The 25,501-nt window shown below is 37.6% G+C and overlaps 4 protein-coding genes and 1 long non-coding RNA gene across 5 annotated transcripts; all 5 read right to left on the reverse strand.

The window, feature by feature from the left end:
* Positions 1-2,105: 2,105 nt before the first annotated feature.
* LOC307155146 (amino acid transporter heavy chain SLC3A2-like) lies at positions 2,106-8,770 on the reverse strand. The gene is made up of 9 exons (XM_079865602.1): positions 8,391-8,770; positions 7,128-7,380; positions 6,839-7,026; positions 5,876-6,049; positions 5,244-5,332; positions 4,128-4,258; positions 3,625-3,916; positions 3,476-3,538; positions 2,106-3,368 (listed from the first exon to the last, which is right to left on the reverse strand). Exons 2-9 carry the CDS (start codon positions 7,316-7,318, stop codon positions 3,021-3,023), a joined length of 1,476 nt encoding a protein of 491 aa, XP_079721728.1. The 5' UTR covers positions 7,319-7,380; positions 8,391-8,770; the 3' UTR covers positions 2,106-3,020.
* Positions 8,771-10,607: 1,837 nt separating this feature from the next.
* LOC307155148 (cytidine deaminase) lies at positions 10,608-12,840 on the reverse strand. The gene is made up of 5 exons (XM_079865606.1): positions 12,659-12,840; positions 12,314-12,424; positions 12,072-12,183; positions 11,930-11,987; positions 10,608-11,832 (listed from the first exon to the last, which is right to left on the reverse strand). The coding sequence occupies exons 1-5, from the start codon at positions 12,663-12,665 to the stop codon at positions 11,719-11,721; spliced, it is 402 nt and encodes a 133-aa protein (XP_079721732.1). The 5' UTR covers positions 12,666-12,840; the 3' UTR covers positions 10,608-11,718.
* Positions 12,841-13,695: 855 nt separating this feature from the next.
* On the reverse strand, positions 13,696-15,059 carry LOC307156304. The gene is made up of 4 exons (XR_013820688.1): positions 14,896-15,059; positions 14,752-14,802; positions 14,074-14,265; positions 13,696-13,975 (listed from the first exon to the last, which is right to left on the reverse strand). It is a non-coding gene; the product is annotated as an uncharacterized lncRNA (long non-coding RNA).
* A 527-nt stretch (positions 15,060-15,586) lies between these two features.
* Positions 15,587-18,137, reverse strand: LOC307156303 (transmembrane protein 272). Its single transcript, XM_079867597.1, has 5 exons — positions 17,945-18,137; positions 17,750-17,820; positions 17,543-17,593; positions 17,164-17,379; positions 15,587-16,051 (listed from the first exon to the last, which is right to left on the reverse strand). Exons 2-5 carry the CDS (start codon positions 17,790-17,792, stop codon positions 15,825-15,827), a joined length of 537 nt encoding a protein of 178 aa, XP_079723723.1. The 5' UTR covers positions 17,793-17,820; positions 17,945-18,137; the 3' UTR covers positions 15,587-15,824.
* A 1,157-nt stretch (positions 18,138-19,294) lies between these two features.
* LOC307156411 (transmembrane protein 272) lies at positions 19,295-24,223 on the reverse strand. Its single transcript, XM_079867742.1, has 5 exons — positions 24,070-24,223; positions 23,679-23,787; positions 23,540-23,590; positions 23,242-23,448; positions 19,295-20,749 (listed from the first exon to the last, which is right to left on the reverse strand). The coding sequence occupies exons 2-5, from the start codon at positions 23,758-23,760 to the stop codon at positions 20,556-20,558; spliced, it is 534 nt and encodes a 177-aa protein (XP_079723868.1). The 5' UTR covers positions 23,761-23,787; positions 24,070-24,223; the 3' UTR covers positions 19,295-20,555.
* Between the last annotated feature and the right edge of the window lie 1,278 nt (positions 24,224-25,501).

The raw sequence follows: 25,501 nt of genomic DNA on the forward strand, positions 1-25,501 counted from the left end.
AAAAAAGTATGCATAATATACATTTTCAGAAAGTGTCCCACTTTACCAATATTCACCCTATGTGAGTGATTTGCGCCTAAAGAGACCTTCCCGAAAACTCTTCTCCTGATTCACAAATACTTCGTAAACGTCAGATGTGATAGTGAAATGTGTGTGTGTGTGTGTGTGTGTGTGTGTGTGTGTGTGTGTGTGTGTGTTAATGAATTCCAATCAGTCGTAAATGGGACGCGCGTGCACGCTCATTCTCAATTACCATAAATCCCGCCCATTAAATCCGACTGACAACTATATATGGGCATCATATTATGACACCAAACAAGGATTTCAACATATCTTCTCAAAAGCGAATGAAAAAGAGAAATTTCTCAGATGCAGAAATTGAAGTTTTATTATCAGAAGTTCATTAAAAAAAACACATTTTATTTTCAAGCGTGCATAGTGGCGTATCAGGTCCTAAAAAAAGGGAAGCTTGGCAGCATATTACAGATGCAGTTAATGGAGTTTTATCTGTTAATCGAACAGTCCCAGAAGTGAAAAGAAAATGTTTCGACATGTAACCCTGTCAAATAAACCCAATTAAGGTGAATTAAAATGAAGCCTTATTAATGAGCAAAACGTTCGGATGTTAAACGCACTATTTACGCGTGGCTGGGAGCAGGTGTAGATTTCTTTCGTACCAACTAACATTTGGAAAATACGACCATCTTAATGAATCCGAAAATTTACACACGATTTACACAAAAATTTGTTCTGCTCGTGTTTCATGAATGAGACCCAATGTGTGCTTCTTTTACCGATATATTTGACAATATCTTTTGTATTTCTAATCCAAACAATCCTTAATTTCTCAATCCTTAATTTCTAATCCTTAATGAATCCGAAAATTTACACACGATTTACACAAAAATTTGTTCTGCTCGTGTTTCATGAATGAGACCCAATGTGTGCTTCTTTTACCGATATATTTGACAATATCTTTTGTATTTCTAATCCAAACAACGTCAAACTTGGCACTGCACTTACTCGTACCCGTAGCAAGACACCTGTCAAGTTTGAAAGCCATCGGACAAACGGTTCGAGAGATATGCGAATAACAGACATACAGACACACACACAAACAGACACACTGACAGACGTTTCTGTAATTTATAGATAGACTACTACAGTAACTAGTTTTTTTGTGATTTCTCACATCAGGTTAAACGTTTAATACACTTTTTATTTGGCTGTTTAATGGGCAAAGTGTTGTGAGTTTGTGCGTGTTCATTTTCAGGTCACGTGATTTTTCCAAGTCAGACATATTCCTGGATCAACATATTTTGTTGATCCTGGAACAACATTCCTGTCTGAAGATGTAGTCCTAACCTTATCCCTATCCCTAAACCTAACCCTAAAACCAGAGGGGAATGATATGTGAATAAAACTGATGTAGAAGCACCTAACCCTGGTGCTAAGCCTAAACTTGTCCCTCAGATCAGATGTGATTCTGATTTGAATCTGATTGATTGGAATGTTGTTCCAGGATCAAGAAAGATGTTGATCCATAAACATGTTGCACTTGGTAAAATCATGTTTACCGTTCATAAAGTGCCCTCTAGTGACCAACTGACCAATACGGCCACTTACAAGCCTTTCTTTATAGCATGGGTGACTAACTGGAGATGAAACCATTCAAAAGTTTACCCAGATAGCAAATGACATCTGGCCCAGTTGTGGCCCACATCTCCCACATTCTTCTGGCCCATATACCATATGGAATGACAGCGATGACTCAACCTGAGTGTGGCTGGCAATAGCATACACATCCTATGGCACATGGCTCAGTTCTGGCAGCGGCAAAGGTCACATGGGTCACACACAGCAAACCACAACTCACACTAACACCAGCTTGATGTATGTAGGCCAGACACTGCCCATATGACTTTGCCGCTGCCAGAACTGAGCCGTATGTGCCATAGTTGGCCCAGATATGTATACTATCTGGGTAGGGTCAGTAAGATTTCTGAAAGAAGTCTCTTCTGCTCAGCAAGGCTGCATTTATTAAATCGAAAATACAATAAAAATAGTAATATTGCAAAATATTATTAAAATTTTAAATATATTTTAAAATGTAATTTATTCCTGTGATGTAAAGGTGAACTTTCAGCATCATTACTCCAGTCAACATTTCTTATTATTATCATGTTGAAAACCGATATGCTTCTTAAAAGTTAGATAGAATGACAAATAGATAGACAGATGGATATAGATAGATAGATAGAGAGAGAGATAGACAGACAGATGGATATAGATAGATAGATAGATAGATTCTATGGCTCATTGTCCAAGACCAAACATATAACATTGTCATATCCATTACCATGACAAACACTCAGAGAGTTGTCAGGACAGAAATATATTTGTAACTCTACTGTCACTTTGATCAATTTAATGCATCCTTGCTGAATAAAAGTAAAAACTTTTTATTTATTTATCTTACTGACTCCAATCATATGAATTGTAGTGTACTTTTGTGTTTAAATATTTGTATGCATGGCAGATTTTTCTGTTAACTTTGAACTTTGTATATTTTATCTACAAAAGTAACGTCTTGTTTTAATTAATATCATTTAAATATCTGGTGAACACTTCAAGATGTTTCTCCTATCCTGTGGTCTGCAACAACAAACAAGTCAATAAATTCAAGACGGAACAACTTTCTTTCGATATACTGTAAGCATTAACCACACCAGTGCAGTAAAGTGGACAGTTTCACACAAAAACAGTAGCCATTTTTAGTGTTTTATTATAGCAGGTGTTTTAGATCTACATGTCTCTGTATAGAGATCATCCTCTATTCTACAACAACTGTGACAACTGGCCTTTCATTGCTTCAAAGTTAGTGCCCCTAAAATCATTCCTATAACTTCAATATAAACTATTCCACTCATAAGACAAAGTCTTTCCAAACATGTGCACAGTGTTGACTCTGATCTGAGACATTAAGGACTGTCTGTGTGTGTGTGTGTGTGTGTGTGTGTCTAACCAGGATAAGGATAAGACAACAGAACAGCCTGTTTGGGCCCAAGCTCTAGCTTCTCTACCGACACCTTGCTATCCACGGCCAGATTCACAGTATCTGTGGTGGCACGGACCCGAGCCTCGGCCGGCAGGTCACTGTTGATCAGAGTCATGGTGTCGGAGCCATTTCCCCAGTTTAAGGCGACCAGGAAGCGTTCGCTCTGATCCCAAAGGCGGAGATATGCTAATGAAGTGGCTGAACTGTAAAGACTGACATATTCTCCGTGCAGAAGCGATCGCTCTTTTCCTTTCAGATCACTGAGCGCTTTGAAGAAGTCACGTACTGTGGTACGCTCTTCCTGTACAGTCTGAGTCAGAGGAGCGAAAGGAAGAAACAGAGTGCAAGTGTTTTTAAAATATGCATTTACTACAGTGATATTAAGAGAAATGTGAAAATGCGATAATGTAAATGTACCTTTGCCGTTACATTGGCATCTTCTGCTTTACTTTCCAAGTCCCACATTGCTTGAATTTTCTCCTGTATGGGTTTAATTATGTCAACTTCATAAATAAAGTAAAGGTTTATGGACATCTTGTTTGATTTTCATTGCATGCTCCACTCACCCCTGCCTTGAGTCCGACCTCGTCTCCGGCGCTGAACACAGGAGTGCCGGGCAGTGTGAACAGCAGTGTGTGAAAGAGCCTCACTGCTGGAGATCCCAGAGACCGTCCTCTCAGCCTCCAGCCCAGACTCGTCTGCAGGTGACCAGAGTACAGCTTCTGTATCACCTGTGCCTGTGTCACGCCGGACTCGGTCGGATCAGCCAGTTCAGTCAGGAGCAGGTCAACACCTGAGCGGTTCAGCAGGAGAGAGACTTCATCCACAGGGAGACCGATGACTGATCCCATCAGAGCTCTGAGAGAGATCAGGAGAGATGGAGAGGTTTGGGTAAGGGGAAACTGCCAAAGAAAATTGCATTTTTGACATTTCTTTACTCTGGAAATTCTGTATTCACTAGCTGTGAGCAGTACCCCACTCTGTCCACCAGGTGTCTCTGTTTAACTAGTTATATTTTCCCAACAGAGTTCTGACCCCATTTAGTTCTTCACTAGCCACAAGCACATACCTTTTTTTGGTCTCTTCAGTTTGGTTGAATATGGCTTGAATAGACGGCCAGGCTTCTGTGTTGGCGATGTCGTTCAGATGAGACAAGATGATGCCATCCACCCCCTTACTGAGCCAGTATACGCATGCCTCCTACAATGAAGCCATAGAATGGATCAAATACATCTGTTTATATGGCATTGATTACACTGTCGTTCAAAAGTTTGGGGTCAGGTATTTCTTCTGCACACCAAGGCTGTATTTATTTGATCAAAAATACCGTAAAAACAGTAATATTGTGAAGTAGTATTACAATTTTAAAAAACTGCTTTCTGTTTTTATAGATTTTCTTCTTGTAATTGCAAAGCTGAGATTTCAGCAGCCCATTCAGTGTCACGTGATCCTTCAGAAACAATTCTAAGGCCCTGTTTACACCTGGTATTAAAGATGCATTTTGGTCGATCGGATCACAAGTAGACGAGGGAGACTCATTCCCGATTACACCTGGTGTTTTAATCCGACTCTTTTAACCACTTTCAACCACTTCTGTCCTGATTTCTTCGAGGGGAGGGTCTATGGGTGGGGAAATGTATGGGCTTTTTCAAATCTTTCGATCTAATGGACAAAATAAGCTCACGCAATTTACATATGAACGCACACGGATACAACAGAAAAACATATGGAGAGCATCAGCTTTAGTTTCTGCTCTGACGGCCGCAAGATGTGTGTGTTAGAAATCAGGAATGGTGAGAGAACATTGTGTTTGGTACGTTTTTCATCTTCAAACCAAACTTGGGTCTCCAGCCGACAAAGTTAAATCCCGTCTGGCCAGTGCTTCCCATAATGTTACATGTTTTATGTCAGTAGACGGTCTTTTGTGGCTGTTTGAACACATTCGATCATGTGAATGCTTACACTACGAAAGAAATCCGGTCGAATGTGAAACCGAAATGCACTTTTTTTCAGGATTCTTTGAGGAATAGAGAACTTTCAAAAGAACAGCATTAACTTGAATATGATTTTTTAACAGTCTTTACTAACACTGATAAAAAGTGACCCCAGACTTTTGAACGGTCTGCTTTTTTTTCCCCCCTTCCCTGCTTAGTCTCTTTATACATCTCTCCTTATCAGCACTTACCTTGAGTCGCTCAGCAACAGCAGCAGCACTGTCGAACCAGACTGAAGCTCCCCCATAATTGGGTGTTAGATCCAGCACTATGGAGATTCCTGAGAGGGAGAGAGGAAAACAAGGAGAGGAGGGGGAGAGTTAACAAACCAGAAGGCTGTTAAATGACCTTTCCTGAGTTTATCCTTCCTGACAAAACCAAAAGCCTAATGTTTGCATTGAATGATGCCTTTATTTTCTGGAAACCACAGTGATGTTCCTGCTAAATCCACACAACGCTGTTTGATTTACTGTCAAGCCAGTCCTCCCTGTTGACACTAAAATGATACAATATCTATCTGTGAACTGCCAGGGGAACATACAGATTGTTTGTGAGGTGACAAAGTTCTGTATATTTCTATATATTTCCAATATAAGGAACTACTTAAAAAAATGACGCTAATTGTATGAAAAAAACGTTTATGCCACGTAGTCAGGGTAAGAGGTCAGAGGTTAAACTGACAATCGTTTCAGACAGCCTTCCCCTTAAACAGAGCTGAAGGATCTTAATGATGAGGTCTATTCCAGCGATTTCAAAAAAGATCAATATGCGATGAGGCTGATATTTTATTTCGAAAACCATCATAGTAAACAAGTGAGGTCACCTTTTCTATGTGCTCGTTCCAACAGAGAAGTCAGTTCCTCTTCAGAGCCAAAGTCAGGGTCAATGGCAGTTAGTTCCAGTGTGTCTGAATAGTCTGCTTGCACAGTGTGTATCGGACCCAGAACAAGCCCCTTCACCTTCATCTGGCTCAGATAGTCCAGCTTCTCCTCCACTCCTGCAGAGAATGACAGTTAGAAGAGGTAAAAAGAACAAGAGGAAGTGAATGAGAGCTCATCATCATCATCATCTTCATCATCAGATAAGCTCCAGAACGGTCTTTTAATTATTAATCTGCTTTGATTAACCACAGTACTGTGCACAGCTGAAGATAATATCAGGGTTTAAGGTCACTGTACTTGATTATCTTAATTTAGTCTACAGTCTGTGTGTGAGAGTGTGAATACTTGCACAATATCACAATTACAAACTCAACCAAAGTTGAGCTTAGAGAGGGCAGAATCTTGCACAGATCAGCACATGCTTACTCACATGAGGGAGTCACAAGACAGTCGGTATCAGCAAATCTGACATTTTTTCTACCTCCAGTTTCACAAACAAGGCTTAAGCTAGTCCCAAACCAACATGCATGTTTGAGCTGTTTAATTGCACTCGCACCGACATATCTTAAAATATGTCTCAAGATGCACATCAGTAATGTTTATTTCTAATATAAAAGCTACTTAAATGCCCTAATTAAACTAAGGCCTAATCCTGGCTTTATCTAAACCCTGTTTGTGAAGTGTTTTATCTTAGCAAAGAGCCAAAATACTGGGACTTTCATGTACTTGATGCCTGTTGTCTGATTTGTTTATTAAAAAGTATTATAGATCATTATTAAAGTATTATTTATCAAGAGCGAATGAAGGAGAGAAATGAAGGCAAGATTTGTTCCCATTTTTCAATGATTAACACAAATAGTAAGCAATTTGCAAATGACTCAGGCATTAAATGGAGACATTCTCACCTTTCAGTTTATTGTCAGAGAAAGCGCTCACGTCAGATATCTTGTACAGAAGACCTTCGTTCCACCAGTTCATCTCAGGAATGGGTTTACAGCGTGGAGCCTGTACTATGATCACTATTGCTCCAGCTAACATGCCGACCCAGCCGAGCCAGAACAGAACCAGCAAAGCCATACGAGTCCGAACCCACCTGTAGAAAACATGCAAATGATAGATCAGATAGATACTTGCACCAGATAGATAGATAGATAGATAGATAGATAGATAGATAGATCGACAGATAGATCGTACCCAGTTGTACCGGCGACTTTCATTAACTCCTCTTTGGAGAGGCCCGTAAATTTGACCTCTGTGTCCTCAGGCACTTTGACCTTTACGGAGCCATTTTTTTCCGTGCCTGTCGGAGTTTCTCCGGTCATCGGCAGTTTTTCCTGATCCATCTCGTTCAGTTCTACGTCCTTCATGTCGTCTTCTTTATTCATGTTTGACGGTGATTTCAGAGCGGTCTGCTTAACCCTCGGTGGAACTACTTATGAAATCACAGCTAGAAAAAATAAATGACATTATATTTTACATATATTTAAGACTAAAATCAACTTTCAAAATTCGTTTTCAAAATCTGACCCTTTGACCTTTTTTTAGGGTTTCATCATTTATTTATGGTCTTTTCTATGGTCTAATATGGACTTATTAGGGTAAATTATTGTTCACTATCATCAATACTTTCTGGAAAAGTACAGCTTTTTCTCCCTGTCTTCTATAAAACTTACTAACATCAACCTAAAACACAGGCAAAAAGGCTATTGTACTGCCTGCCAGTTAAGAACAATAGTGCCAGCTACACAGAAAATATGCATCCCCTAAGGACTTTGTCATTTATGCATAACTCACAGATCGTTTTGGTCTTTGAGTTATTGATTTTACAAAATGTGCATTAAAAATGACCAACAACTTAAGAAAACACATTCGGATGCACAATGATATATTTTTTAAACTGAATTGATGTATTTCCTAGTCTTAAATGAATTCACTATGGAGCCTTGGCAGCATGTGACCTGACATGTGCTAATGTCTCTTTCACTTCCTCGAGTTACCAAAAGTGTCAAGCATATGGCTAATAAATTTTAATTTTATTGGCTGAAGGGGAGGTCATATGTTAATACTAACCTGTCATTTTTTTAAATTATTATTATCGTTTAATATTATTGTATTCTAAATGCAATTTTCGGTGTAATTTATAAGTGACGATACATCGATTGCACATCGACTATGTATCGGCAATGATACAATCATAAATGATGATTAGCTAATAGAACCAACAATAGAACCTCTAAAACACTAACTCAAAACAAACAAACAAACAAATGTCTTAATAAAATCAACAAAAAAAAAAGAAAAAAAAAAAAGATTTTAAACGCGTTTCAAATTTGTTTGCAGAATACCATAATAGGCTACTTTATGTTTTTGCATAATTATGTTTTTATAAAAGTAGGCTATGCTAAATAATGAAAACAAAGAATAATCCTAATGAATGAATAAATGAACGAGACATACCTGCAAAAAGAAGAAGCTTCCGTTTCAAGCAGGACTCGCGCCGTTAAACTCTACAGAGACCACATCTGATGGTCAATCCAGTTTATATAGTGTCGACTCCACTTGCACCCGCCCATTCGCTATCTAAGGAGGAACTCCAAAGTAACTTGGAAACAGATAAGACTATAATAGTCTTCTGCGACGACATCAAAACTACACGCTTTTTTAATGTACCCTACTGAATTTGCATACCGCTCGAGAAGTTACACTACAATCACGACTGTAATACGATCATAGATCCTAAAGAGCTTCCACCTTAAATATTCCCTCCTGATCGAGCGCATCGTTGAGCCTGAGTTCACGTGAGTGAACTGGAATTCATCTTGAACAAACATCCCCATGAGAACCAATACAACTCTCTCTGATGAAAAAGAAAATAGTTGAGGAGAAAAAACGCTAAAAAAATCATAGTAATAAAAAAGTGCAGCAACAGCCATAAAGTGCAATGCTTAAACTGTATTTATTGCACAATCATGTCATAAAACACTGGGTTGAGCTTTCTGTAACAAAGATCCTGCACACAAAGGCTGAATAATTTGATCAAGATAATGTCTGTTAATAAGAGACAGATCTATCAAAGTAAGTTTCCCTGAAAAAAACATTAGAAACAAGATTGCTCATCATGATTGCATGGGTAAAATGTAATATTTTATTGCTATTTAAGGTTACAAAACTTTGGTTCCATAAATGTTAAAAAGCCACAAGCCAGTCACCAATGCGTGCATGATGTGTTGTTGCATGTGAATATAGGCTAAAACGCAGAGGTTTAATTTTATGTTTGTTTTTTCTTTTCTTTTCCAGTTGAAAAAATACATCCCTGCTTGCTTGACAATGGAAGGAGGGAACAACAAAAGTGGGTGATTTATAATGCCACATGCCATACTTTCCAAACTTGTTGTCGGCTCGACCACCATTGTGCAATGTGCAGTCAGTTTCTTTATCTCATGACTGTAGTTGTCATGATTCCTTTAAACAGCAATCTCATCACAATGAACATTGTACTTCCAACTCGACTGTACTTCCCTCGTTAGTCCTCGATTTTTATTTTGAACATTTATGTGGTTGTTCAGCAAATAAATACACTAAACAATTCTCTCTCCTGCCAGTGTTCACATTCCCTCTCAGCCTACCAAGAGAACAATGTGTGAGTGTTTTTCCCATGTGACAGAACAGTATGTTGGCCCCTTCTGCCTCACAGTGAGGAGAATTTCAAACAGTCCCAGGGCAGCGGGGAGGGTCACAGGGATTACCAATATAATTCTCTCTGTACTGGGAGAGTGAGACTGTCTGTTTCGAACTCTGCTTTAAAGAATCCTGTAGTGTTCTAATCTAATCAGCCTGAGATTGTCCATAAATTCCTATAGATTATTGCTTGTTTTATGCATGCATAGTTTATAATTACACTGTTCAGAAGTTTGAGGCCAGTTATATTTTTAATGTTTTTGAAAGAAGTCTCTTATGCTCACCAAAACGGCATTTATGAGATCAAAAATACAGTAGAAACAGTAATATTGTGAAATATTTTTACAATTTAAAAGAACATTTTTATATTTTAATATATATTAAAAATTAATTTATTCCTGTGATGCAAAGTTGAATTTTCAGGATCTTGTCATCTCGGTTGAAATTGTGACACGAAGCGACAAAGCGACATGATCCCATTCATTTTCAATGGAGGGCTGGCGACTTCCGTTAGAAGTCGACAGAATGTCAAGCAACGCGAGTCAGGAGACAAAAATGTTACTTTATGCAAATGAGCAGTGACAGGGGCCCCTAGAATAGTCCCCACCTTTCGCCCCGCTAGTGATGGCCCTGCCCTCACAAAACAAAAACAGCAGACGGAGTGAATGAAATTGCAAATTCACTCTCTGACAGTAGGTGGAGCTTATTGAACAACAGCGAAATAGCATGTCCTTGGTTACCGCTGTACACAAAGCAGCACTGAGCTTATAAACAGGTATTGGGAGGTAGAGAAAAAAGAAAATGCCGTCAAAACTTTTCGGTCCCCACCAAAAAAAGGTTGCCAATCGTGTTTGAAGTAAAAACCGTTCGGTTCCGATTTATGGCCGGTCGATCGGTGCATCTCCAGAAAATATAATTGTTTTTACAGTTGAAATCAGTTGAGTTGATTCATATTTTTATGGAAACCATGATACATCATTTTTTTCAGGATTTTTTGATGAATAGAAAGTCCAAAAAGTCTATTTATTTGAAACAGAAATCCTTTGTAACATTATACATTATTTTACTGTCACTTTTCAATTTAATGTGTCCTTGCTGAATAAAATAATTTCTTTAAAAAAAATCTTACAGACCCCAAACTTTTGAGCATAGCATGTGACTTAAGTCAACCAACAGACATCCATCTAAGGCGACCATTTTAATTCTCTGTAGGTCCTTATAATTGCCTAATTTTATACTTTTGTGTCAAAAAGTATAAAATGATGTTAAACCGTTAATTCTGTCTGTATGCAAAACATGCATTCTCTAAATAATCGAGGGACAAAAGGTTTAGACAATCTTCTAAAAAATACAAGTATGTCTACAATACAAAGCTCTGTCTTGAAACTCTAGATGGCGCAGGCTGATAGGTCCTTAACTCAGTCATATGCAATCACATCATTGTACTCTATATAGGCCACAGCTGATTGGTTCCTGCTGTATCAGTAGCCAATAAGCTCGCAGCTCAACCTTCAAATACTTGGTCAGCTTTTGCAGTAGAAGTGCACTTTCAGAAACCCTCCACCTTCCCCAGCTCCACCTGTATAGATCTGCTATGGTTAATTCATGTATGCTATATTGTGCAGCAGCATGTCTTGCTTGCTCACAACAGCAGTGTGTTGTGTATGTATGTATTGGCAGTAGCAAGTCCCGTACTTGCTCTGCAGCAGCAGCGTAGCAGATATATTCCACCAAGACTAAACAAACACGGCATGTACATTACCATGACAAACACTCAGAGAGTTGTCATGACAGAAATAATGTTTCAAAAAACAACATTTTCAAAAAAGTTGGTGTTCAATGAAACCTATTTAAATATCATTGAGCATTATTAAGTTCAGTATGTACTACATTTGAATGGCTTGTGTAGTTCCAGGGGGACTGTCTGGGATGATGTTGTGACTGGAATAACCTTCAACAGTAACACAGACCAGAGTTAGTGAACAAACTGTTCAAGAACAGACAGTACATTCACATTTTAATTATTCACGGTTCCTAAATTCAGATCAAAAAGTAAATGTTTTACAAATCTAAAAAGTCCACATAAATCAATTTTAGGACAGTGCACTCAGATCTTTTGCAGGTGAGCCGGGGTGAATGCCAAAGGCAAGAGCTCTCTTAGACTGGTCTTCTTATAGGTCCCGTCTGGCTTAGTGAGGTAAACGTCCCATTCAGTGCCAAACTAACACAACACAGGGTTGAGAGAAGGATAAAAAAATAAGAGAGAAAGGCCATGATGTTCAAAAGTAATTACTGATAAAATATGAGCACAGCCATACCTCCATTAACACCTGTCGACATGCACCACATGGTCCTACAAAACTATCTTTGATATCACTGTTGGTCAGATGGAAAGAAGGAAAATAAAAATTCTCAGTGATTCAAATGGCAACATTTCAGTATTTGGAGTCTATGATTTACCATGTGACAGCTATGGCTGTAAATCTTCGGTATCCTTCAGCGACCGCTCTCTGTATCGCATTTCTCTCCGCACACACGGTCAGGCCATAGGAGACATTCTCAACATTACAGCCTAGAACAAATGATGGAGGTCAAGATCGCTCTGACAGCATAATAAGATGATAAAGAGCTGAATATATGGCAGTGAAATGTGGTTGAATCGTGTTGCTTCAAAACAAACACGAACAAGTGCATCTGGTTACCTGTGATAATGGCGCCCCCTGTCGTCAAAATGGCAGCGCCGACTGGAAACCCACTGTACGGACAATAAGCCATTTCCCGTGCTTGCAAGCATTTAGCCACTAGTTCCGCAACTTTACCCATAACAAAACAAAAACGCATCAAAACACCGCGGCAATGATACCGCTGTTTTATTTACATAAATATAATGCACCTTACCACAAACTATAAGGTTATGCATTAAGTATGAGGGATGCATTGCAAAACAGGTTACTCAGGTTACTTACACATGCCAAACATATCAACTCGGTAATGTGCATTAAATGCAAATATTTGTACATGTACTATTGGATTAAATGTTTACCTACCAGCCATAAAAACTAACCGTCTCGTTACGCTGGACTAGATAGTATAATGCCTTTGACAGCGTGTTTTTTAAAAATATAAAGCAGTTCGGTGAACAATTGTTGTTGACGTCCCAGGAATAATGATATTTCTGGGACGGGTGGTGTGACAGGACAACTGATGTTGTTGATGAAGCATGTGCTGTGGGCGGGGCAAACAACCCCAACAACCTATCAAAACCCTCCTTGCTAACATGAATTATACAATCGGGTTACACTTTGTTTCGATGGTCCACTTTAGACATTCTAACTCTATTTATTTTGATGCTCCACAAACAGACATTCTACTGACTAAGTAACTTTGCAACTACATGTCTATTCTACTAACATCTAATTTCCTAACAGTCTGCAGTAGACTCTGAGAGTATTAGTTGTCATGTAGTTGCAAAGTTACTTAGTTAGTAGAATGTCTATAGTGCACCATCGAAATAAAGTGTAATATATATATATTTTTTAAATATATATAATTTATGACTTTTATTGTTTTTTATTGATGTTTTTTGATAGTTACATTTAGTTATAGTTTATACTTTCATGTAAAAAGGATATAGGCTAAAAAAGTTAAAATGCCAAAAAAGAGAGAGAAGGTGCTTAGAAGCAAAGCAAGACATGGCTATTATTTAACAGGACAGTCAGGCCTTTATATTTTTATATATAAAAATTATATATTTTTTTATACAAGTCTGTGTTTTGATTGCTTAAAGGGATAGTTCACCCAAAAATGAAAATTCTGTCATTAATTACTCACTCTCGAGTCCTTCCAAAACGATTGTTTTATATGATGAACAGATTGAATTAAAGGCTTGTATTCACATATACACATTCATCAACTCACACATCAGTCGTGGTGAACTGAAGTCTTGCAGGTTTGGATCAACATGAGGGTGAGTAAATGATGACTTAATTTAAATTTTTGGGTGAACTATCCCTTTAATTTTCAACTCTCAAGCAATGAAAAACAAATAAAAACATCCAGATCTTTATTGATGGAACAACCACTATAAGAAAATCTATTGTAACAAATGATTAATATATATTAATAATACAGCACATTTTCAGAGAATCACAGGCCTGCATGCATCTAACATACAGTTCTATCAGTGCAGACAACAACAGTACAGTTGTACAAAATGGTGTACAAACAAAAGACGAACAGTATGGACACACAGAGAAAGCATATATTGTTGAACCAAAATGCAAACAGATACAGGGTTCTATGACAGTGGTTTCCAGTGGTGGAGTCACTATTGGGAGGATATATGGAGTAAATCCAGTAGGTACCTGAAAGAACAAACATGCGACCATCATTTACTTTAGTTTCACTATTATTTATATAGCAAATATTTACTGGACTGTCAATAACTCTCTCTTTCCCTCACCAGCAATAAACCAGCACACAATGAATACACAGAGCATCAAGATGAAGGCAGAGCAGAAGCGAGCCAGCGGACGGTCATCTAAAGTGTTCCTCAGGTACATGAGCAACAGCGACAGCAGACCAGTCGCCCCGAGCACAGTCATATAGACGGGGAGCTTTGGCTGAACAGGGCACTCATGAAAATGGATTGTTCCTAGAAACATTTATCCAAACAGCCAGATGACAGTGTAAAAATCAGATGTACACACTGCACACAGCTTTTCTTACTTAGTATTTTTGTCTTGTTTCCAGTCCAAATATCAAAAAAATTCTTAAATCAAGATGCATTTACTTAATACGATACGATATTATGTCTTGTTTTCTGGGGAATTATAGAAAAATAATCTTGTTTCTGTTTGAATTAAGATCATCTTTCTTACCCCATGGACAGATCATTTTGCTTGTTTTTATCAAAAACTCACTTAATTTTGATTAATTCCCCAGAAAACAAGACATAATATCTTATCTAATTTTACTTATCTAGTAAATGCATCTTGATAAAACTTCTCCTCACATACAATTCTTAATTCAAATCGAGCATGTACAGCATTTCAGATTGTGATTTAACAATGGATGTTGAGGAGGTTAAACTAATCATCTTACGATATCTTTTATGTTGTAAATGAAAACTGCTCTTTACCTAATCCAGTAGCTGTTATTAAAATCATCCACGCAATCATGTTAATGATCACTGAAAAAAATAAGAAAAAAGAATAGTTTTTTTTTTTTGTGTGTAGCTTATTAGTTATTTGGAAAAAACACATAGCTTTCTTGATATTCTTACCAATGAAAGATTTTCTGGCAGCTCTCTCAGTAGTCTCCATCTTTAACAATTTCTTCAACAGTCCATAAAAGTGTGAACTATATCTTATTAATTTGCCTCAGGCTGTCAAATACACGAGGAGGACCTCCAGAATCAGCTTCATGGTGAAGACGTGAATAGGACTGAACAGATCTGCTCTGAGTCAGTATGTTTTCACAGTTCTGTGGTCTCCAGACTTGCAATGTATTTTTGAGACACTTCCTTTGGTGAAATGTTGAGAAACTGTTTTAGCCAACCCAAACTGAAACATAAAAACCACCACTTTTTGTGTGTGTGTTGACAAAATCTGAATGTTTTGAGTATTATACACTGCAATTATTATTTTTACAATTATTATTTTTGCAATTATTACAATTATATTTTATTTAGTAATTAGAACCTTCAAGTCTAGGCCTTCATTTTGAACTAGATGGAAATACAGTATACAGATAATGTCTAAAAAAAGGTGCTTTTCTGGATATATAACAGGATATAATGCCAAGATCATGGGTTTGAGTTTTTGGGAACATATTGATAAAATGTACAAATAGTGCTCAGTAAGTTGATTTGAATAAAGCATCTGCCAAATATAAAAACAGTAACACTTTACAATAAGGTTCATTATTTAACATTAGTTAACAACCTTAGTTAACATGAACTAAGAATGAACAATACTTCTAAAGCATTTATTAATCTTAAGCATAATACAGTACAATCAAAGGTTGTATTTGTTAACAAGAGTTAATGCACTGTGAACTAACATGAACAAACAATGAACAGCTGGAGTTTTATTAACTAACATTAACAAAGATTAATAAATACTGTAACAAATGTATTGCTCATTGTTATTTCATGTTAACTGATGAACCTTATAAAATGTTATCATAAAATAAAGTAAGTCCAAAGAAGTCTTATGCTTGTAGCTGTGAGTTTGAAGCCGATGACTGTGGTCTATGACAAGTATTTAGTACACAGATATAAAACACTGAAAATCCAATACAAAGCAACAGGACAGCCAGACAGCCATAGCAGACTGTGTTCAGCCAGAATGCAAAGAGGTACAGAGTTTTGTTGCAGTAGTTCTGTTCATTTGTCGGGTCATAACTGGGACGATGAACAGAGTATGTCCAGACACTCCCTGCAATACACAGAGAAAACATTTTTAGTTGAGCTATATATTTCTTTGATATATCTGTGAAATTTTAATAGCAATGGCGATTTTATATTTTCTCCAAATATCTTCCTGTTTAAGTTAAAGGTAAGCGAAAAATGTGTAGCCGCTAGATATCCGCCAGATCTTTGTGACAACAGATCGAACTTCCACATTTTTGTATTCCCCGCTCAATAGGCCGGCTCTATCCGAAATGGCACCCGAAACACTCACAAGCTGTGTTCGAAATCGCTCCCTATATCCTCATTCACTATTCCCTAAATTAGTCCACTCATATAGTTGGTGTTATACTGTATGGTGTTGGTATGTTATAGTTTATACTAATAAGGAGTGAATGCAAACGAGTGAGTGAATTCTCACACTGAGAGCGAAGGAAGGGCTGCTGCTTTTGCACAGTTTCTGCTTGCTATTTAATAATCATTTGAAACTTAACAAACTGGCAGCTCCAGAAGTAATGAAAAGATTTATCTTGAACTCTGTCATCTGTCCCTTTAACTGTGACTTTGCAGCCCCACATTCTTCAACCTGTCACAACATTATAGCCTGGACCCTGGACCACAAAACATGGGTCAATTTTTTATATTGAGATTTACACATCATCTGAAAGTTGAATACATACACTTTCCATTGATGTATGGTTTGTTAGGATAGGACAATATCTGGCTAAGATACAACTATTGGAAATCTGGAATCTGAGGGTGCAAAAAATCTAAACATTGAGAAAATCTCCTTTAAAGTTGTCCATTTATGTTCGCGATTGTGCTGCATTCACTCACAAAAATAAATGTTTTATATATTCACGGTAAGAAATTTACAAAATATCCTCATGGAACATGATCTTTTCTTAATATCCTAATGATTTTTGGCATAAAAGAAAAATCGATAATTTTGACCCATACAGTGTATTGTTGGCTATTACCAAAACTGGTTTTGTGATCCAGGGTCACATATACTAGAGCTTTAACTTTTATATCTCCAGAGAAAGTTTGACCCTTAATAGATTTCTCCATTGTTCTTTCTATAAAATATCTTCACCCTTCCTTCTGTAATTCCCATTTGACAAATTCACAAGCACTCACCTGTAATGAACCAGCAGACAACAAACAGGTAGAGGATGAAGCTGACGGAGATGACCAGCAGAGACAACAACAGCAGCATTTCTAAGGTGTCTTTTGCAAAAAGACCATAGAACAAGCCTAGGCTCACTATCGGAACAAGCAAAACAAATACACCAAATACTATAAGGTAGACTGGGATGTAAGGCTGGACAGGACAGTCTCTCAGAAAGTAGGCCCCTAAAAAAAGTCAAACATAAAATTCTTCAGTCTTTGGAGAAGAGCAGTGTGTGCATGTTTCTGTCAATATTACACTGGAATGCATTATCATGTCCTCGTTATTTGTTTACAATGTTTATAGCAGAGATAACAGTGATTAATGAGGTAAAAATACATGCTTTACCTATTCCAATTGCTGCAGTTAAAACCCCCAGTACAACAATAGTCAGTATCACTGAAAAAATATAAAGATTACTCAGACAAGAATATGTTTACACAATTTGCCAAGTATACAGTGAAACCAAGACATTTGGAAAACATATATTAGCTTAACATAGATTTTTTTAAAAAGTTAACATATTCTTAACATGATTGTTAATACGATTCTTACCGAACAGTGATGTCAAAAATGGTGACGGCTTTGTATTGTCCATCCTCAGAATATCATTGTTGATACGATTACTTTTAAGTTTAAAAAGAAGTAAAATAACACATCGTAAACGTGTATAAGACATTAAACAATGCGGAGTACAAGGATCTAAGGACTAGTAAGATTTAATATGTTAGTCATCATTAAAAGTCTCACCAGAAAAGCTTCCTCTATGACGGTTAAAACAGCCTAAATGTGATCATGACAGCCGAATATGCTCTAGTGTTCACCTCATAACTTTAAAAAGAAAAATCCTTCTGTTATCCGTCTTATTGACAGTAATTTCTAATATTTCCCAAGTCAAACTCTGGCGTAATGTTGTTACAGCATGTGCAACCATGTTTCCGCCGTGGACCACACCTTTCTGAAGCGCTCATTTAAATGCAAAGGAAATATTTAATTACTCACTGCTTAATCAAAACAATTGGATCAATGTATTATTGCAGTTTACAATAAAAACAATGCATAAGTTTGGGGCTCAGTAAGATTTTTTTCTTTTTAAAGGCATTCTTTTACTCAGCAAGAACGCGTTAAATTGATCATAAGTGACAGTAAAGAGATGTATAATGTTACAAATATAAAAAATCTTACTAACCCCAAACATTTGAACGGAAGTGTATGTCTTCTTTTCCAACGTGACATTTTTCAAGTCTATTCTTCCGCTTTCTCCTCAGTATGAGAAATTACATTTGCAGTGGGAAGCACATGTCTACAGCTTGCATATGGCACAATATTGTCTTATGATGACCCCTAATTACTGAACTTCAACTTAAATAATGTTTAAGTTTAAATTTATAGTAACGAAGGTTACTCGCCTATCAGTTTTACTAGTTAGATGTGATTTTTAGCCAGGTTATGTCTATCGCGTTGATCTCTCAAGTAGCCTATTATTATAGGCTATACTGTTAAGACCAAAAAAAAATGTTCAGATTGCAATTACAAAATTTAATTTCGTAAATTTAATTACAAAATGCTTTCTTTTTGAATATTAAAAAAACAACATATAGCCTAGCAAAGGAAAAAATAATTCGCTAAACTGTGTAGCAAAGGACTAAGGAGGCTGTCATGTCACTGCCTGAACGCCAGAGGTCATTGTCTCCTTCTCGCTCTCCATTGAGTTCACTTGTTATTCATTCGCTGTTCAGATTGAGTCTTGTGGGTTTGTAATGCAGTTCTGTGCAATTATGTTCATTTTCTTCTGGTTTGATAATGTCAGTGACTGGATTCTTTTATGAAAATAAAGCTCTGCACATGAGTCTGTTGAACTGAGACTGCAATGCATTTTTCACATATTTGTTTTCTTAACCACACTTTCTCTCTGTTTCCATGTTATTTTTGTAAAATTGATCAGAATAATAAAAAAACACTTTCTGCATGGGTGGCTAAAATATATGTTTTATAAAGATGATGTTACTTTGTTGAAACTAGTAGCTCAAAGAATATCCTGTTTCAAAATAGTTATTAAGGTATTAAGGAGATTTAATTTTAGATTATTATTATTATTATTTAAAATCACCATTCATTTGTAAGCAAAAAAAGACAATAACATTCATTCTCTTTACTGTCAATTCTTACAATGTTCCCAAAACCCAATTATTTCAAATACAATTCAATATTTGTTTTAAATGTGTTACTTAATAGACAAAGTTCAGTTGAGTTTATTCCCCAAACCATTAAGAACCCTGTCATCAATATCCATTAAAGGTGCAGTAAGCAATTTCTGAGAAAGTGGATCGGACCAAGCAGCACAACACACTTGTAACCAACCAGCAGTAGAGGGCGTGTCCAATCATGATGGGGGAGGAGAGAGAGAGAGAGAAAGAGCCAATCAGCAGTAGGGGGCGTGTCAACTCATGATGGGGGAGGAGAGAGAGAGAGAGAAAGAGCCAATCAGCAGTAGGGGGCGTGTCCACGCATGATGGGGAGGAGAGAGAGTGAGCCAATAAGCAGTAGAGGGCATGTCCAATCATGATGGGGGAGGAGAGAGAGAGAGAAAGAGCCAATCAGCAGTAGGGGGCGTGTCAACTCATGATGGGGGAGGAGAGAGAGAGAGAGAGACAATCTAAAGTAGAGGGCGTGTCCACTCATGATGGGGGAGGAGAGAGAGAGAGAGAAAGAGCCAATCAGCAGTAGAGGGCATGTCCAATCATGATGGGGGAGGAGAGAGAGAGAGAGAAAGAGCCAATCAGCAGTAGAGGGCATGTCCAATCATGATGGGGGAGGAGAGAGAGAGAGAGAAAGAGCCAATCAGCAGTAGGGGGCGTGTCAACTCATGATGGGGGAGGAGAGAGAGAGAGAGAGACAATCTAAAGTAGAGGGCGTGTCCACTCATGATGGGGGAGGAGAGAGAGAGAGAGCCAATCAGCAGTAGGGGGCGTGTCCACTCATGATGGGGGAGGAGAGAGAGAGAGTGAGGAAGAGGTAGATTTGAAGAAAGACTGTAGAAAGAGAGATGGCTGAGAGACATTACAAAAGAGGAAAGCTCAAAGGAATATCACTGGGAAAAGAAGGGTTATGATCAGGCAAGAGCTTTAGGACCCACGTTAATATTAGAGAAGCTTTCCAGCGCTGGAGACGCCACTTTCGCAAAGCATTATTTTGCTTCGCTTCAGCTATGAGAAAGAGACATCCTCTCTTACATTGCGTGTTAGTGCATTTTGGGTGCGGAGCAATGAAGGGAGGGGTGTGATTGTTTGGGCTGATTTCAAATATCAACAGTGTTTCTCAGTTATCGCTTACTGCACCTTTAAGATGACCCACAGTTTTTCTAACCTTTTGCTATTCCACAAATGCAAGTACAGATACAAAAACAGCATCCAATCAACAGCCCCAACCCTAACAGAATGTATCCCAGAGTGGTGGTCCAGAATGCAAACAAGTAGAGGGTCTTATTACAGTAGGGATCTCCAGCCACGGTTTGGTTGTAGTTAGGAGGGTAAATAGAGTAAATCCACACACTGCCTGTTAAAAAAAAAAAAAAAATTATATATATATATATATATATATATATATATCAGAAATATAATTTATTTTAGATTACGATTTAATGACGTTGGCTATTTGATGAAACAAGCTTCACTGATCCTGTTACATCCCTGTTTAATCTGTTTAACATATGATTTGATGAAGTTGGCATCATTCTGTTACTATAATACTGTGAAGATGCTTTGAAACAATCGCAGTTGTATAAAGCACAATAAATAAAAGCATCCTGACTTCAATTGACTATGTTTACAATTTTAACTTTTTTTAAAAAACATTCATTCACATATATTTTTTACCTTTAATAATTTTGTAATGAATTAATTAAATACTCAAAGGGACTATATGTAGAATTCAGAAACCCTTATTAGTGACACCGGTGGCCGTTAAGTGAACTGCAGCCAGCAACTTATTTCTCGTGCTCACACTCGTGCACACATAAAGTACAAGAGGCTGAACGTGATTCACGGCCTCAATGTACTCACGGCAAAGTTCTTTTCAACTCAAAAGAAGTTGGAAATACTTTTGCAGCGATATACTGTTAAAGGTGCTCTAAGTGATGTTGGGTGAAGTCACTTCTTGTTGACGTTCAAAGTATTGTCAAACAAAACGGAGGCTAGCTTGACCCTCCCTCCTCCTCATCCCTTCCCCTCCCCCTCCCTTTCCGTGCTTCCTGAAACAGTCATGAACCATTTAGAAAAACCAAACTGGATTTACACACCCATATTTTTCCTTGGTAAGTCCAGTGGGATTTTTTAATTGTTTTATAGAAAGATTAAAAATACGGGAGAAATACGGGAAAATATTTAAACGGGATGATAGAGAGATAGCAAGGTAAAATACGGCAGAATCCCGGGAAAAACAGGAGGGTTGACAGGTATGTACCCACCTGTCCAGCAAAAACAGAGCCACCTGAATTTCGGATTGGAAGTCCTTCTGCCGGTGGAGTTCTCAACACCTTTTAAACGCTTTTCCGATGTAAATCCAGGACTTTGTGCGTTCCTTCTTCTTTTCCCTCTTCTTTGTTATTTGTTCATCGGAACGTCGTCTCTTTGGTCGTGTGTATCAAATTTTACAAGATTATCAAAATTTACAAGAATATAAATTAACAACTACTTAACAACTTAACTAACTAACGTTAGTCGTTGTTAGGACATCTCTCCTCTAGCTAACTTCCCTCTTCATGCTTTTCTCTCCTCCACTCCCCACACCCCCCTTCATGTGCACGCGCACTAACCCCCCAACCCCCACCCCCAAATCATTCATGTCAGTTATTGGCTGGAACACTGTTTGTTATGTTTCGTGGTCCAGGCTGGGCCAGTTTGTTTTTGTTGCCGTTTGTGGAGCCTGGGCTGTCTACAGAGACCACGTTCTTTTACAGTGTGTTCAGGGGACAGGCAGCTAGCGGATAGTGAGGAGATGTTTGGTGGATGTGACAAAAAATGTTTCGGCCTAAAAAAACGTGTGACATCACTTAGAGAACCTTTAACAAGCATCCACACTGCTGAGAGCGACGTTTAGATGAATAAGTAAATATGTGCTGTGATATATCAATAACAAAAATGCACAACAAAAATGACAGTGATGAGAAAACAGAAGTTAAGAAAGAATCTGATTGTAGCGATGTGGATATGTTTGCATCATCAGCTCTGCAATTCACCGGCATCATGACAATAGATGAGGTAAGTAAAATAACACAGTTATGATAGTTTGATTATAAAGTATTTTTAAGACTTTATAGATCTGGTATTGTGAGACTATAGTTTGAATTAATCACTTTTCTTTGAATGACACATTGATATTACTGTACAGAATGGCTCTTTCAGCATTATCCTGAACATTGTATAAGCATTCGCTTCATGTGTCATTGAACAGAAGAGAGGCTCTCGGGAGCGTAAACGTCACATCCATTTTGATTTCCCCGGGAAAAACCTCCCGAGTCCTTCACATAAAAATCAGTACACAGGGTTTCATAGACAACCTTGAAAGTTGGGGAAGGTCTCGTTTTCTAAATTTTGTTACAAGATATTCACACATTGGCAATAAATAAAAAAAGCGATTAAGACATGAACATTCTTACATATAGCCCCTTTAAGTTAATTCATGTTAATTGTTAAAGTCTTTGTTAAAGACTTTAATTGTTAAAGTAAAAATTCTAATCTATAAAAAAAACACCACAAACACAATTAAATATTATTTGTATAAGTTCAAAATGAAATATCGGGGGTTTTTTTTGCAACATTTTTGCAAAACAGACATTGTCTGAGATATTTTACAGAACAAAAGTTCATATTCACACCCAAATTTCAGGCAGACCCACACACAAAAGCACACTGACAGTGTTTTCCATTCACAGAATTTGTTTGGCAAGTGTCTTTGTAATGGATTAACTGAACGATGCACAGAAGCTTTCAGAGACCTATGAACACATTAAATGACCTCTTCCTCCCACATACGCCACCCAATCTTACCACAGATGAGCCAGCAGAACAAGAAGGTAGAAACCAGAGCGTTCCACACACTGCAGGCGAGGCTGAGCGAAGTATGATTTCCCTCCTCCGTCTCCCTGGCGCAGGGAAGACAAGACAGCAAAGCCAGCAACACACCAAACACTCCACATACCAGCACATAGACTGGGATATAGTGCTGCTGGGGACAGTCTTTGAGATAAACGGCACCTGTGATGATATAGGCAACACAACAGCACCTTAAATAACTGAAGGTATGGGAAAGGAATAAAATACAGTACTCACATTCACTGCAACGCACCTATTGCAATCTGAGCAATGGGAATAGCCAATAAGAGTAGTTTTGAAATCACTGAAATACAAATCAGTCCAAAATGAGCTAGATTCAGTATACTTTATGGTCATTAAGTGCAGAAGTAACAATTGTAAAACTCTCATACCAAGGCAAGCTGTACTAGTTTTTGGAGGAGATTTCACGTAATTCAACATTTGCTTTGGATCCATGGTTCCTATGCAAAGCATACAACATCACAACCCAACATTAGCTGTCTGTGAAAGCAGTTAATAAATCATTATGCTCTAATGACTTTAATATATGAATTTGTATGATCATCTATCTGTTTCCTTAACAAAATTTACATCAAGTAAAGTGTAAAGATAATATCGGTTTGAGTTAGCATTGAGTATATTGAAATATTGTACAGTACAACTGCAGTATTGATCAATTTAATTCCACTACATTAACAAATAAGATTTTGTGTAAGTCTGTGAAAAATTCACTGACAGACATACCTCGTACACATAAGTGATACTTTGCTCAAAAATGCTTACCTGAAGTTCTGGTTCTAGAAAGTCTTTACCTGACACCCTCCGGGATTAGAAACAGCCTGAAACGATTCTTCATGGGGTTTTATACTCTCTGGTTTAGAAGCTTTCAACATCCTTTTTTCTTTTTCTTTTTTCAGTTGTAACATTTCAAGATAAACTGGTTTTTGCTGTGTGAACAAAATGACAAACATTACAAGCATTATGCTGGAATGTATTCAATGAGCAGTGGATAGCCTCTTAACTCAAAGATAGAATAGGTGACTCAAAGATAGATAGACCGGCCTTGGTAGATCTTCTTTAAGTGATTCAAATCTAGATGGTCAAAATCATTCAAACTCGTCTGCCATCCAATTTTTGACAAGCAGCTATGGCTAGTCATTTTCTTAATTAACATTTTCCAATATAGCAAAACTAAATCTAAACATGCTTTAAGCAACATACATTTACTTGAGAGAAGATGAAGATATTTTGAAAGTTTCAACAGTTTTTTTTCCCATAAAATGAAAGTCAGTGGAGTCCAAAACAACACTGGACCTCATGGACAAAAAACCCACTGAGACATTGCTAAAAAATATCTTATTTTATGTTCCACAGAAAAGAAGAAGTCGTACAGGTTTGGAACGACATGAAAATGTAAACTATGGGTAAAATGTAAACGATGACAGTTTTCACTTTTGGGTGAACTATGTGTAAGGTAAGGGTTATGTTCAATTTCATTGTGTTTTATTTTGTTTTCCATGTTCTCGTTTGCCTGAGCCTACGTCTACATTAATCCGGATTGATTTGAAAACAGAGTTTTTGTTTCAAAATGCTTTCCGTCCACACTAGCGGTTCAAAAGATTCTCATTCACACTGAAACGTTCATTTCATTTCACATTCACCTTACAAGCGCATGTGTAAACCTGCACAAAAGCTCACTGAGATGATACAGACAGAACAAGACATAATTAAGTTATCACGCAATTCTTCTTGCAGGATAATTTTATTTAGCAAAATGCCTCACCACTCACTGATGTTTCCAGGTCGCACTCACTCAACATTTTATATTTGGTCTAAACGCAACTGCTCTCATGTATTGCCGCAGGACAGCAAATGCGAGTGCATTTTCTGTCATCTTTGCAGGACTGTGATATGAAGAGTGTGCAAAGGAACATATTTTAGAAACTGTGAAAGTGAATAGAACATAACAGGCACAATACTTGTATAAACATGAATATCTATTGGTACAATATGCGTCACATGACTAAACATGCATCCCCGTTTTCAAAGACCTCACCACAGTACACCGGGAAAACGGCATTTTCTAAGTTATCCCCTTTGGAGAGTGTTTTCAAAAAGCTTCATTTTCATTAATAAAAACGCCGTCTCAGTGTGAACGCAAGGCCAAAATGGAGAGAAAAATATGTGTTTTCAAATGAAAACATATTAGTGTGGA

This window comes from Squalius cephalus, assembly GCF_949319135.1.
Source record: "Squalius cephalus genome assembly, chromosome: 3".
In the NCBI taxonomy this organism is placed as follows: domain Eukaryota; kingdom Metazoa; phylum Chordata; class Actinopteri; order Cypriniformes; family Leuciscidae; genus Squalius; species Squalius cephalus.

Bases quoted from the DNA above. Each gene is read 5' to 3' on its own strand.
- LOC307155146 (XM_079865602.1), bottom strand. From the start codon at position 7,318: ATGAATAAAGAAGACGACATGAAGGACGTAGAACTGAACGAGATGGAT. The intron at 7,027-7,127 runs GTACGATCTATC...TGTTTTCTACAG, and splicing joins AAAGTCGCCGGTACAACTGG to GTGGGTTCGGACTCGTATGG. The intron at 6,050-6,838 runs GTGAGAATGTCT...CATTCTCTGCAG, and splicing joins CTCTGACAATAAACTGAAAG to GAGTGGAGGAGAAGCTGGAC.
- LOC307155148 (XM_079865606.1), bottom strand. The intron at 12,184-12,313 runs GTAACCAGATGC...CATTTGTTCTAG, and splicing joins AGGGGGCGCCATTATCACAG to GCTGTAATGTTGAGAATGTC. The intron at 11,988-12,071 runs GTAAATCATAGA...TCTGACCAACAG, and splicing joins ACAGCCATAGCTGTCACATG to TGATATCAAAGATAGTTTTG.
- LOC307156303 (XM_079867597.1), bottom strand. From the start codon at position 17,792: ATGGACAATACAAAGCCGTCACCATTTTTGACATCACTGTTCG. The intron at 17,594-17,749 runs GTAAGAATCGTA...ATATTTTTTCAG, and splicing joins ATTTTTGACATCACTGTTCG to TGATACTGACTATTGTTGTA. The intron at 16,052-17,163 runs GTGAGTGCTTGT...TGTGTATTGCAG, and splicing joins TGTCTGCTGGTTCATTACAG to GGAGTGTCTGGACATACTCT.
- LOC307156411 (XM_079867742.1), bottom strand. From the start codon at position 23,760: ATGCTTTGCATAGGAACCATGGATCCAAAGCAAATGTTGAATTACGTG. The intron at 23,449-23,539 runs GTGCGTTGCAGT...ATATCATCACAG, and splicing joins CATTGCTCAGATTGCAATAG to GTGCCGTTTATCTCAAAGAC. The intron at 20,750-23,241 runs GTAAGATTGGGT...TTTTTTTAACAG, and splicing joins GTTCTGCTGGCTCATCTGTG to GCAGTGTGTGGATTTACTCT.